Source organism: Hemitrygon akajei, chromosome 25, assembly GCF_048418815.1.
Source record: "Hemitrygon akajei chromosome 25, sHemAka1.3, whole genome shotgun sequence".
Lineage (NCBI taxonomy): Eukaryota > Metazoa > Chordata > Chondrichthyes > Myliobatiformes > Dasyatidae > Hemitrygon > Hemitrygon akajei.
This window is the reverse complement of record NC_133148.1, coordinates 3,108,621-3,122,674: the sequence shown is the minus strand read 5'-3', so window position 1 is coordinate 3,122,674 and position 14,054 is coordinate 3,108,621. Positions and strand designations below refer to the sequence as shown.

Sequence of the window (14,054 nt, the reverse complement as noted above, 5' to 3'; positions counted from 1 at the left end):
TTTTGTGTGTGTTGCTCAGATCTCCAGCGCCTGCGGATTGTTAGGAACAGTTACTTCCCTTTAACCATTTGGTTCTTGAATTAACCAGCAAAACCCAATCACTACCTCAGTACAGCAACATTAAAGCCGCTTTGCTATAGCCACGGGGCTTTTATTGTTCTAACTCTTCTTGTTTGTATAATTTTGCCTAGTTTATGTTGCTAATTTACTCTGTTTTTCTTGTAAAAGTTGGGTATCTGATCCCGGTTTCAACACATCTGTGTATATATGGACGGGAAACCACTACAAAAAGTAGCAGACACGGCCCAGTCTGTCAGGGGCAAAGCCCTCCCCACCGTGGAGCACATCTACGTGGAGCGCTGTCACAAGAAAGCAGCATTATTCATCAGGGACCCCACCCTCCAGGCCAAGCTCTCTACTCGCTTCTGCTTCTGGGATGGAGGATACAGGAGGCTGGGTCCCACACCACCAGTCTCTGGAACAACTATTACCCCTGAACTCCCGTGGATCGCTTCACCCGCCCCAACACTGAAACAATTCCCCAACCCACTTTCACAGACTCTACAACTGTAATCGGTATTAATTTTTAAAATTTTTTTTTAATTTAATTGCGTTTTAAGTAATTACAAGAGTGGAAAAAAGATGTAGGTATTAATTATTATTATGTTTATATCTGCTTTTTATTGTATTTGTCCAGCTGGTTTTCTTTTGTCTTTTGTACATTTGTGTGTGTGTGTGTGTGTGTGTGTGTGTGTGTGTGTGTGTGTGTGTGTGTGTGTGTGTGTGTGTGTGTGTGTGTGTGCGCGCGCGCGCGCGCGCAGTTTCTCATCCATCATTCTTTCTGTTCTAATGGATATTCTGGAGTGACAGTGTTCAGGAATGACACTCCGCCCCCGCCCCCGACCCCGCCCCACCATCTCTCCTGGGAAAGTGCAACATATCAGGTGTATCTGATGGAATGCTCCAGGCCCTTCATAGCAACAACATCCCCCCACCCTCCGTTCAGGTTGGATTGCACACAATGAACCATGTCCAGGTCTCTACCCTTGTCCATGGTGAACGGGATGTCTATGGAGACAAAGAACATGTTAGAGCATTCTGACCATGTTCAGCGCCAGAGATGTGTGTGATGGGACAGTGTGGAGGGAGCCTCACCCTGTATCTGACCCTGTCCCTGGGAGTGTGTGACGGGACGGTGTGGAGGGAGTCTCACCCTGTGACTGACCCTGTCCCTGGGAGTGTGTGACGGGACGGTGTGGAGGGAGCCTCACCCTGTATCTGACCCTGTCCCTGGGAGTGTGTGACGGAACGGTGTGGAGGGAGCCTCACCCTGTGTCAGACCCTGTCTCTGGGAGTGTGTGACGGGACGGTGTGGGGGGAGCCTCACCCTGTGTCTGACCCTGTCCCTGGGAGTGTGTGACGGGACGGTGTGGGGGGAGCCTCACCCTGTGTCTGACCCTGTCCCTGGGAGTGTGTGACGGGACGGTGTGGAGGGAGCCTCACCCTGTCCCCTGGGAGTGTGTGACGGGACGGTGTGGAGGGCGCCTCACCCTGTGTCTGATCCTGTCCCTGGGAGTGTGTGACGGGACGGTGTGGAGGGAGCCTCACCCTGTGTCTGACCCTGTCCCTGGGAGTGTGTGACGGGACGGTGTGGAGGGACCCTCACCCTGTGTCCGGCCCTGTCCCTGGGAGTGTGTGACGGGACGGTATGGAGGGAGCCTCACCCTGTGTCTGACCCTGTCCCTGGGAGTGTGTGACGGGAAGGTGTGAAGGGAGCCTCACCCTGTGTCTGACCCTGTCCCTGGGAGTGTGTGACGGGACAGTGTGGAGGGAGCCTCACCCTGTGTCTGACCCTGTCCCTGGGAGTGTGTGACGGGACGGTGTGGAGGGAGCCTCACCCTGTGTCTGACCCTGTCCCTGGGAGTGTGTGACGGGACAGTGTGGAGGGAGCCTCACCCTGTGTCTGACCCTGTCCCCGGGAGTGTGTGACGGGACGGTGTGGGGGGAGCCTCACCCTGTGTCTGACCCTGTCCCTGGGAGTGTGTGACGGGACGGTGTGGAGGGAGCCTCACCCTGTCCCTGGGAGTGTGTGACGGGACGGTGTGGAGGGCGCCTCAGCCTGTGTCTGATCCTGTCCCTGGGAGTGTGTGACGGGACGGTGTGGAGGGAGCCTCACCCTGTGTCTGACCCTGTCCCTGGGAGTGTGTGACGGGACGGTGTGGAGGGAGCCTCACCCTGTGTCTGACCCTGTCCCTGGGAGTGTGTGACGGGAAGGTGTGGAGGGAGCCTCACCCTGTGTCTGACCCTGTCCCTGGGAGTGTGTGACGGGACAGTGTGGAGGGAGCCTCACCCTGTGTCTGACCCTGTCCCTGGGAGTGTGTGACGGGAGGTGTGGAGGGAGCCTCACCCTGTGTCTGACCCTGTCCCTGGGAGTGTGTGACGGGAAGGTGTGGAGGGAGCCTCACCCTGTGTCTGACCCTATCCCTGACGGGCCGGTGTGGAGGGAGCCTCACCCTGTGTCTGACCCTGTCCCTGGGAGTGTGTGACGGGACGGTGGGGAGGGAGCCTCACCCTGTGTCTGACCCTGTCCCCGGGGGTGTGTGACGGGACGGTGTGGAGGGAGCCTCACCCCGTGTCTGACCCTGTCCCTGGGAGTGTGTGACGGGACGGTGTGGAGGGAGCCTCATTCTGTCTAAAATATTGTTTGTTTTAAATAAAGTGTTTAAACTGAGTTGTGTTATATCCTTGGCGGAGAGGGGAATTGAATCGGTTACTCATGACGTTGGCGTGTGTGCGTCGGACAGCGTCACACTGCTCACTGAGTGTCCCGGAACAGGCGGGTCAGCCCATGAGGAGAAGCTGGACAGGCTGAGATTTTGTCCGTATTGGAGGGGGAGGGCATGGATTGAAACATGTCTCATCCTGCGGGTGGGGGTTTCTTGACAGTTTGGGTGGGGGGTGGGGGTTTTTCTCCATGGGACAATCTTAGATGGTTGTGTATCCACCATTCAATATTGCTAATTCCCTCCCTTCCCTCCCTCCACTTTCCCCTGCCTCTCACCATTTCCCTGCCCTTTTCCCCTCCATCCCTCCCTCTCTCACCCCTTCCCGCCACCCCCTCTTTCACCCTGCCCTGCCTCACCCCTCCCTCATCATCCTCCCCGCTCCCCCCCCCCTTCCTTTTTGCTTCTCTTCCTGTTTCCCATGTTTCGATGAACTTTAACCTGACTGAACCAGGAAGGGTTGATCGTCCCTGGCGTCTTGTGCCTGAGGGTGAGGCGTCTTCACAGTGGCGCGGGGGGGGGGGGGGGTGGCAGCTGGGGGTGTAGGAGGGGCAGTAGGGAGGCATGGTTACGGGTGCAGGGTCAGGAGGGTCAGGAGGGCTGAAGTACAGATTTTGTCTGAAGTTGTTGGTGCTGGGAGAGGCCCAGCATTGGGAAGGGGGTGGACTGAGGTAGTAGCAGCACCCAAGGGAGGCAGGATTAAAGGACATGGATGTTGGTGGGGAGGGGGGGGGGGGGTTAAGAATCACATGGAGAGAAATGAGAGCTCCTATGCTATCCTCACAATCACTCTCACTTTCTTTCACACTCTGTCACTCTCTGTGACACGCTCGTTATCTGTCGGTCTCTGAGTAACTCTCTCTCTCTCCCCCTCTGTAATTCCCTCTGTCTCTCTTTGGCTTTTCTCTCTCTTTGAGCCCCCCCCCCCCCCCGTGCCTCCCTACACTCTCTCTCCCCCTCAATCTTTCCCTCAGTGCCCCCTCTCTCTGACACCCCTTCTCTATCTGTTTCTCAGCTTGCCTCTCCCTCATTCTCTGCTCACCCCCTTTGTGCCCCCTCTCTCTCTCCGCTCTCCTTTGCCCCTCTCTCTTCTATCCCTCTCCCTCCTACTTCGTCTCACTCTGTCTCTATCCTCCCTTTATTCTATTCCTTTCTCCCCCCCCCCCTCCCTCTGTCCCCCTCCCCTCACCCTCTCCTTCTCACACTACTTGGTTGACTCGATCCCAGTCTGTGCTCTCTGGGGTGTGGGGCGACCGGGAAGGTGGGGGTGGGGGTGGGGGAGACAAAAGGTGAGAAGGGTCAGAGGTCACGGGAGCTGTAGAGAGTGTAGGGTGTAAGTGCGAGAGGTGAGGGGGAGGGTGGGCGTGGGAGCTAGGGGACTGATGAGGGATGGAAAGGAGGAGAGAGGCGAGTTGAGGGACGGAGAGGTTACAATGACTGGGGAACAGAGGGAAATGAACCGGCGACTGCAATATACCTCCTCATCTTCACCCTTTCCTCTCCAACTTCCCCCTCTCCTCACCGTCCCCTCCCTATCCTACCCTGCTCCTATCCATCTATTTCTTCTCGTTATCCTCACCCCCTCCTCCCACCTTCACCCTCCCTCGCTCGCTCACCGCCCCATCCTGAACCACCAATGCCCCACGACCCTGCCTCCAATGCCAGGGTGAGTGTGAAGATGCATGCCGAGTGCGGGCTGAGGAGAGTGACTGCCGACCAGCTGACGGAGAAACGTCCCCTGGGGGAGGGGGGCTTTGGCCGAGTGATCCGGGCATGGTACCGTCCCTGGCGCATGGAGGTCGCCATTAAGATGCTTCACGGGGCATCCCAGACGCTGGTGAGTGTGCCGGAGGCGGTGTCGGGAATTGTGGGGGCTGGGGAGGAAGAGGGCGGGGCGAAGCAGGGTGGCAGGGTAGGGAGGGGCTGAAGGTGGTGGTGGGAGGGAGGCGAGTTGTAGAGGGAGAGGTGGAGTAGGTGAGAGGGGGCCAGAGGAAAATGTTGCAGAGTGGGGAGATGGGGAGGGACAAAGTTGTGGGGAGGGGGTAGGGGAGGGGTTAGCAAAAGGTTGGGAGGGTCGAAGGTGGAAAAGGAAGGGAGAGGCAGAGAAGAAGAGGGAGGGGAGTGACAGAGGAGGTGGCTGAAGGGAGGGGAGGGGAAGTGAGACCTGGTGGAGTGTGCAAGGAGATCATCGATGCTCTTACACCCACATACATATTTGCACTAACTCCAAAATTATCAAAACACACTCATTCACCAACGCACACTCATAGAATGTCACACTCACCCTACCACATCCTCTTCTGTCTCCCTCCATCCCTTCCCCATTCCTCCACACTCCTCCTCTGTCTGTAACCCCACCTTCCTCCTCTTTCTCCCCATCCTCTCCTTCTACTGCCCCTTGCTACATCCTGCTTCTCTCCCCCTCCCCCTCTGCCCCCGCCTTCCTCCTTTCTCTCCCCCACTTTCCCCTCCCCTCCCCCACTCTCCCCCATTGCCCATCATCTCTTGCCACCTCCCTCGCTTGCAACCCGTTGCCCAATTTTCATCCTCACATCCTTCCTCTCTTCCCACGCTACTCTCTCACCCGTCCCCTATATCTTGTGCCACACCCTCCCTAACCCTCCTCCCTTGCCCTACCCCTCCACCTCTACCTCTCTCTCCTCCTCCCCTCTCCACTTGTGAACCCTCCCCTGCCCTCACCCCTCACCCATGACCCTGTACTCATCCCTCTCCTCTACTTCTCCTCCTATCTGATCCTCTTCTCCTCCTTTCACTACCCCTTACCCTTCTGCACTCACCTCCTCCACATTCCCTCTTATCCTTTCCCTTCTGTCCCACTCCTCTCCTCCCTCTTTCACACCTCTCCTTCCTCCTTTTGGCACACCCCAATCTCTCTCCTCTCCCCCCCCCCCCCCGCTATTCCCACACTCGCCCCTTCTCTCTTCTTCCCCCCATGCCAGTGAACAGGACGAGGACGCTCTCCGAGAAGCGGAGCTGATGAGCAGCCTGCGGTTTCCGCACGTTGTCTTTCTTGTGGGCCTCTACTGCCACCCCGAGGAGCCGCTTGGTATCGTGATGGAATTCCTGTCCTTGGGCTCGCTGGCCTCCGTCCAGGAGCGGCTGAGCCTCCTGCCCGCCCTACGCGTCCGGCTCATCCACGAGGTGGCGCTGGGGATGAACTACCTCCACGGACTGGACACTCCTCTCCTCCACCTCGACCTCAACCCTCGCAATGTCCTGCTGGACGGAGAGCTCCATGCCAAGGTGAGGGGCCCTTCTCCCTCCCAAAGTGACCGCTTCTCCATGTGTGTCCCTTTTCTTTAAGCATAATCTCATTTATTACCAGATAGACAGGACCGGATTAGAAATAGCCAACAAGGTATGGTATGCATGGTAGTTTGAATCTTACTAATCTCATAGAGCTTTTTGAAGGGGCTACCAGGGAAGTTGATAAAGGAAAGACAGTGGATGTTTACATGGACTTGACAAATGGGAAACTGGTCCAGAGTTTAGGTCACTTGGCATTCAAGATGAAGTAGAAAACTTGCTTCAGTATTGTCTTAAAGAAGACAGAGAGTGGTAGTAGACTGGAGTCTATCTGACTGGAGGACTGTGTCTAATGGTGTACCACCGGGTTAGGTCTTTATTCCTTGGAACGTAGAAGGTTGAGGGGGGACTTGATAGAGGTATTTAAAATTATGAGGGGGATAAATAGAGTTGACGTGGATAGGCTTTTTCCATTGAGAGTAGGGGAGATACAAACAAGAGGATATGAGTTGAGAGTAAAGGGGCAAACGTTTAGGGGTAACACAAGCATGAACTTCTTTACTCAGAGAGTGGTAGCTGTATGGAATGAGCTTCCAGTAGAAGTGGTAGAGGCAGGTTCGATTTGGTCATTAAAAAAAAATTGGATAGGTATATGGACAGGAAAGGAACGGAGGGTTATGGGCTGAGTGCAGGTCGGTGGGACGAGGTGAGAGTAAGCGTTCGGCACAGACTAGAGGAGCTGAGATGGCCTGTTTCCGTGTTGTAATTGTTATATGGATCAGTGCTGTGCTCATTGTGGTATGTCATCTGTATCAATGATTTGGACGATAATGTGGTAAACTGGGTCAGTGAATTTGTTGATTACACCAAGATTGGGGGCATAGTGGACAGCGAGGCAGGCTTTCAAAGTCTGCAGCTGAAAAATTGACATGTCAGACGGAATTTAATGCAGACAAGTGTGAGGTATCGCACTTTGGGAGGGCAAAGCAGGGGAGGACTTACACAGTGAATGGTAGGGAACTGAGGAGTGCAGTAGAAGAAACGGATGTGGGAATATCGATCTATAATTTCTTGAACATGACATCACAGGGAGACCGGGTCGGAAAGAAAGCTTTTGGCACATTGGTCTTCATAAATCAGCACGCTGAGTACAGGAGTTGGGATGTTACGTTGAAGCTGTATAAGATGCTGGTGTGGTTGAATTTGGAGTTTTGATCACCTCCTGTACCTACCGGAAAGATATCAATAAGCTTGAAAGAGTGCAGAGAAAATTTACAAGGATGTCGCTGGGATTTTAGGAACTGAGTTAAGTGGAAAGCTTGAGCGGAAAACTAGACATAGACATAGTCCTGAGGAAGGGTCTCGGCCGGAAACGTCGACAGCGCTTCTCCTTATAGATGCTGTCTGGCCTGCTGCGTTCCACCAGCATTTCGAGTGTGTTGTAGACATAGAACAGTCCAGTTCCTTTGGCCGATGATGCTGTGCCAGCCATTTAACCTAATGTAGGATCAATCTAACACTTTCCTCCCACATAGGATCCGTTCATGTGCTTATATGAAATATCCCGAATGTATCTGCCTCTACCAGCACCCCGGCAACATGTACCGTACACCCACCACTCTCTGTGTTAAAAAAAAACTACCTCTGACATCCCCCTGTACTTTCCTCCAATCACTTCAAATCTGCCATCTTGCACTAACTATTTCTACCCCAGGAAGAAGGTCTTTCACAGATATTCACAGTTTTTGTGCCTCTTATCATCTTATACCTCGATTGGGCCTTTATTCCCTGCAGCATAGGAGAATGAGGAGATCTTTTAGAAATATACAAATCATGAGGGGTATAGACACGGTGACTGTATGCAGGCCTTTTCCCTGAGGTTGGGTGAGACCTGATCTAAAGGTCACAGGTTTAGGGTGAAAGGTAAAATATTTAAGGGGAATCTTTTTCACTCAGAGGGTGGTGTGACTGTGGAACGAGCTGCCAGCGGAACTGGGTGATGCGAGTTCAATTGCAATTTTTAAGAGAGGTTTGGACAGGTAGGTGGTGGACAGAGATTTGGACAGGTAGGTGGTGGACAGAGATTTGGACAGGTAGGCGGAGGACAGAGATTTGGACAGGTAGGCGGAGGACAGAGATTTGGACAGGTAGGCGGAGGACAGAGATTTGGACAGGTAAGTGACGGACAGAGATTTGGACAGGTAGGTGACGGACAGAGATTTGGACAGGTAGGTGACGGACAGAGATTTGGACAGGTAGGTGGAGGACAGAGATTTGGACAGGTAGGTGGAGGACAGGTTTGGACAGGTAGGTGGAGGACAGGTTTGGACAGGTAGGTGGAGGACAGAGATTTGGACAGGTAGGTGGTGGGCAGAGATTTGGACAGGTAGGTGGTGGGCAGAGATTTGGACAGGTAGGTGGAGGACAGAGATTTGGACAGGTAGGTGGAGGACAGAGATTTGGACAGGTAGGTGGTGGACAGAGATTTGGACAGGTAGGTGGAGGACAGGTTTGGACAGGTAGGTGAAGGACAGAGATTTGGACAGGTAGGTGAAGGACAGAGATTTGGACAGGTAGGTGGTGGACAGAGATTTGGACAGGTAGCTGGTGGACAGAGATTTGGACAGGTAGCTGGTGGACAGAGATTTGGACAGGTAGGTGGTGGGCAGAGATTTGGACAGGTAGGTGGTGGGCAGAGATTTGGACAGGTAGGTGGTGGGCAGAGATTTGGACAGGTAGGTGGTGGGCAGAGATTTGGACAGGTAGGTGGAGGACAGAGATTTGGACAGGTAGGTGGAGGACAGAGATTTGGACAGGTAGGTGGAGGACAGAGATTTGGACAGGTAAGTGACGGACAGAGATTTGGACAGGTAGGTGATGGACAGAGATTTGGACAGGTAGGTGATGGACAGAGATTTGGACAGGTAGGTGGAGGACAGGTTTGGACAGGTAGGTGGAGGACAGAGATTTGGACAGGTAGGTGGAGGACAGAGATTTGGACAGGTAGGTGGTGGGCAGAGATTTGGACAGGTAGGTGGAGGACAGAGATTTGGACAGGTAGGTGGAGGACAGAGATTTGGACAGGTAGGTGGTGGACAGAGATTTGGACAGGTAAGTGACGGACAGAGATTTGGATAGGTAGGTGACGGACAGAGATTTGGACAGGTAGGTGGTGGACAGAGATTTGGACAGGTAGGTGGAGGACAGAGATTTGGACAGGTAGGTGGCGGACAGAGATTTGGACAGGTAAGTGACGGACAGAGATTTGGACAGGTAGGTGACGGACAGAGATTTGGACAGGTAGGTGACGGACAGAGATTTGGACAGGTAGGTGGTGGACAGAGATTTGGACAGGTAGGTGGTGGACAGAGATTTGGACAGGTAGGTGGAGGACAGAGATTTGGACAGGTAGGTGGTGGGCAGAGATTTGGACAGGTAGGTGGAGGACAGAGATTTGGACAGGTAGGTGGTGGACAGAGATTTGGACAGGTAGGGGGAGGACAGGTTTGGACAGGTAGGTGAAGGACAGAGATTTGGACAGGTAGGTGGTGGACAGAGATTTGGACAGGTAGGTGGAGGACAGAGATTTGGACAGGTAGGTGGTGGGCAGAGATTTGGACAGGTAGGTGGTGGGCAGAGATTTGGACAGGTAGGTGGAGGACAGAGATTTGGACAGGTAGTTGGAGGACAGAGATTTGGACAGGTAAGTGACGGACAGAGATTTGGACAGGTAGGTGACGGACAGAGATTTGGACAGGTAGGTGACGGACAGAGATTTGGACAGGTAGGTGGTGGACAGAGATTTGGACAGGTAGGTGGAGGACAGGTTTGGACAGGTAGGTGGAGGACAGAGATTTGGACAGGTAGGTGGAGGACAGAGATTTGGACAGGTAGGTGGTGGACAGAGATTTGGACAGGTAGGTGGAGGACAGAGATTTGGACAGGTAGGTGGAGGACAGGTTTGGACAGGTAGGTGGAGGACAGAGATTTGGACAGGTAGGTGGAGGACAGAGATTTGGACAGGTAGGTGGAGGACAGAGATTTGGACAGGTAGGTGGTGGACAGAGATTTGGACAGGTAGGTGGAGGACAGAGATTTGGACAGGTAGGTGGTGAACAGAGATTTGGACAGGTAGGTGGAGGACACAGGTATGAAGAGCTGTGGTCCGGGTGCCACTAGGTGGGACTGGGCATAAGACCAGGCCAGCAAGGACTGGATAAGCCGACGGGCCCATTTCTGTGCTTTGGTCTACTATGACTCTACTGCAGTGCTACAAAACTGTAAGACAGTACAGACTGCATTAAATATTGGTATCTATGTTAGCAAAGTACCGCAAAACAGTTAAATATGACAGCATAGTCCTGTAATAGAGTGAAGAACTTGTCTTGCAGACCATTCATACAGATCAAAATCATTGGGGTGGGACCAGGTGAAACCACGATAATGCAGCATGACGTATAACAGCTACAGAGAACGTACAGTGCAGGTAGACAGTCAGGTACAAGGTCAGAACGAGGTAGATTGTGAGGTCAAGTTTCATCTCATCGTACTAGGGGGCAATCCAGTAAGGGTGAGGTGGAAAATGCCCTTGAGCCCGGTGGCAAGTACTTTCGGGCTTAGGCACTTTGAGCCTGATGGGCAAGGGGAGAAGAGGGTGTCCAGCACGGGTAGATGATGTTGGCTGCTTTACTGAGGCAGTGAGTAGTAGAGACAAGAATTCATGGAGGGGAGGCTGGTTCCTTAAACAGGAGACAATCTATCCCCAAAGAAGTCCAGTGGTTCTGGTTACTGAGTGTTCTTTCTGCAGGGATAACCGGGCTGGAACCCTTGGCCAGAAGATTCCTGGAGATCTTGATTTTACCTTAGACAATCTTCTTCACTCTCCACCACACCACTCACCTCCAGGACCTATGGATAACTGATTTGGCTAGACCCAGGAGCAGGCTTACCGGGATGGCTTCCTCCTGCCTCACACCACCAACCTCCCCCCCACCCTGCCCCATATCTGCACACTGGGTGACCAGATATGTAGACAGGGCTGAATTGCAACCAGAAAGTGAGGCATAGCCCCCCTCAGATACGCAACGGCGGCCTGCAACTTCACACACTCCACATACACGTGATACATGTTGTTCTCCCTCTCCCTCTCTGTTCCTCTGTCTCTGGGAGTGAATGATGGGATGGTGTGGAGGGAGCCTCACCCTGTGTCTGACCCTGTCCCTGGGAGTGTGTGATGGGACGGTGGGGAGGGAGCCTCACCCTGTGTCTGACCCTGTCCCTGGGAGTGTGGGATGGGACGGTGTGGAGGGAGCCTCACCCTGTCCCTGGGAGTGTGTGACGGGACGGTGTGGAGGGAGCCTCACCCTGTGTCTGACCCTGTCCCTGGGAGTGTGTGATGGGACGGTGTGGAGGGAGCCTCACCCTGTGTCAGACCTTGTCCCTGGGAGTGTGTGATGGGACGGTGTGGAGGGAGCCTCACCCTGTGTCTGACCCTGTCCCCGCGAGTGTGTGATGAGACAATGTGGAAGGAGCCTCACCTTGTCTCCGACTCTACAGATCGCCGACTTTGGGCTCTCGAAACTGAAGCAGAGGTCCTCGGGCGACAGTTCCTGCTTGGTCGCTGGGACGCTGGAGTACCTTCCTCCTGAATGCTTTGACCCTGGCAAAGATCACTACAAACCTGGACCCCCGACAGATATCTACAGGTGAGTCTCTCACCCTCCACACCCTCCCCTTCTCCCCTGTCCACCAGGCTGCAGCTCTTCTGATTGGCTAGAAGGGGCACACAATCAATTTACCCTGTTCTGGGAAAGCAGGGATAAGGGGGCATAAGGATTATTCTCCCTGTTACTCCCTCATACACTCATCCCTCAGTCTCCAGTGGCATTATTGTCAACCTATGGGATGTGGTGGGGCGCGGTCAGTGCAGGACGCCGTCAATTCACCTTTGCACCTCCTGATCTGATTGGCTAACCTCAGCAGCTTTGGGGTGAGGGGTCAAGTTTCTTAAACCCTCCAGTCTTGTCTGATTAGTGTCATTGGGGTTAAAGGTCATGACAGCCATCACCCCCCACCCCACCCCCGACTTGATGTACATGTTATGAGGGTGGGGGGGGGGGGGGTCATTGTTTTGCTCTCTGTCGCTGCCCAACCAACTGAACCAACTGTCACTGGCGTTAAAGTTCTTAACCCTTTCAACCCTTCATCTAAGTGTTTGACCTCAGTGTCATTTTCAGAGGTCACAATCCCTTCACACTTCCACCTGGTTACTTGACCTCAAAGTGCCATTGAGGTTAAAGGCTGCATCCCTTCCTCATCCCACCCTGACTCAATTCGGCAAACAATGTTATGCCCCCTTTCACACATTCCCTCTCACCTGATAGAGTGAGCTTTCTGCCACTGGGTCCATGGGTCATGACCTCCCCCACACCCTATTGGTTGACAAGAATGCCATTGGGGACAAGGGCTGGCTGATTGGCTGCCTTAGGTACAGATGTGGTGACCCCCATTGTGATTGGCTGATGTGGGTCTGAGAAGGTTGAAAACCCTGTTCACTCACCCCTCTGTTGGAGGTAGGAGGGTGGGTTGGGTTGGGTGGGATGCGGTGCTGAAGGGAGAGCAACACCTCAGAAGATGCCAGGGTGAGGAGAGAGGTCGACCTCTTCCCTCCAGGTACCTAACCTAACAGGAGATACTAAGATACGTGCTGTCATAGACAGTGAAGAGTCTTATCAGGAATTACAGTGGGACCATGATCGGCTGGGTTGGCTGAGGAATGGCGAATGGAGTTTAATTCAGATAAGTGCAACGTGTTACAGGTTGGGAAGACAAACCAGGATTGGACTCACTGTGGATGGTGGGGAGTGCTGCAGAACGAAAGAACCCAGGGATACAGGCATATAGTTCCCTGGAAGTGGTGTTGCAAATAGTCAGGGTGGTGAAGAAGGCATTTGCTGGCTTTCATTGGCCAGGCAGGTTATGTTACAGTCGGACAAAATGCCGGAGAGGCTGCATTTGGGATAATGTGTACAACTTTGGTCGCCCTGCTCTAGGAAGGATGACATTAAGCTGGAAAGTATGCAGATTATGGAGATAGGTTGAGCAGCTGGGGTTCCTCTTTCATTGGACTGCGGGAGTCTCTCTCTCTCTCTCTCTCTCTCCCCCCTCCCCCCTATCCCCCTCTCCTCTCCCCCCCCCCCCCATCCACTCATCCCGCCTCACTGATCTCTCTCTCTCCTGTAAGTATGACAAGTGCTAACCTGCCAGAACACCTCCTCGCTTACCGCCACTCAGGGCCCCAAACAGTCCTTCCAAGTGAAGCAAAACTGGACCATCTGCTGTATCTGGTGCCCCGGGGGTGGCCTTCCCAACTTTGGTGAGACCCAATGCAGAGACTCTGACGAGCACCATCACTCTATCTGCCGCAAAAGGTAGGACCTCCCGGTGGCCACTCATTTCAATTCAACGTCTCGTTCCCATTCTGGTATGTCTGTCCACCGTCCCCTCTACTGCCACGAGGAGGCCAATTCAAGTTGGAGGAGGGGCACCTCATATTCCATCTGGATAGCCTCCAACCTGATTGAATGAACATTGATTTACCCAACTTCCAGTAATCTCACCCCCCACATCCTTCTCTCTTTTTCCATCCCAGTACAGTCGACATTTCGGCCCTCTTCCACAAATACTGCCAGCCCTGCTGAGTTCCTGCAGCATTTTGTGTGTGTTGTTCAGTTACAGTCAGCCTGCCAGGAAGCTTTGGGAGATTTGCCAGGACTTGAGGGATGGAGTTCCAGAGAGATCTCTTTCAAAGCTGTGTAGAAGACTGACTGGTGTAAAATCATAAGGAGCAGAGGATATAGATAACGGAAAATGCAGAGTCTTTTTCTCAGAGTTGGGGAATCAAGAACCAGAAGGAACAGGTTTAAGGTGAGAGGGGAGAGACTTACCATGAACCTGAGGGAGACATTTTTCACCCAGAAGGGTGACGGATATATACCGATCTGC

The 14,054-nt window shown here is 53.5% G+C and overlaps 1 protein-coding gene across 3 annotated transcripts in view; it reads left to right on the top strand.

Annotated features, from left to right (window-relative positions):
* The first annotated feature begins 2,984 nt into the window (after positions 1 to 2,984).
* LOC140716330 (ankyrin repeat and protein kinase domain-containing protein 1-like) overlaps positions 2,985 to 14,054 on the top strand; it is a 50,604-nt gene continuing 39,534 nt past the window's right edge. Inside the window, exons 1-4 of one of the 3 annotated variants that reach the window (XM_073028943.1) lie at positions 2,985 to 3,273; positions 4,449 to 4,620; positions 5,751 to 6,047; positions 11,607 to 11,755. In XM_073028943.1, coding sequence (XP_072885044.1) covers positions 4,462 to 4,620; positions 5,751 to 6,047; positions 11,607 to 11,755 — 605 coding nt within the window. In that variant the 5' untranslated portion in view covers positions 2,985 to 3,273; positions 4,449 to 4,461. Of the gene's footprint in view, positions 3,274 to 3,524; positions 4,621 to 5,743; positions 6,048 to 11,606; positions 11,756 to 14,054 lie in introns of those variants that run through there. The other 2 variants (XM_073028942.1, XM_073028944.1) reach the window with 2 other exon arrangements.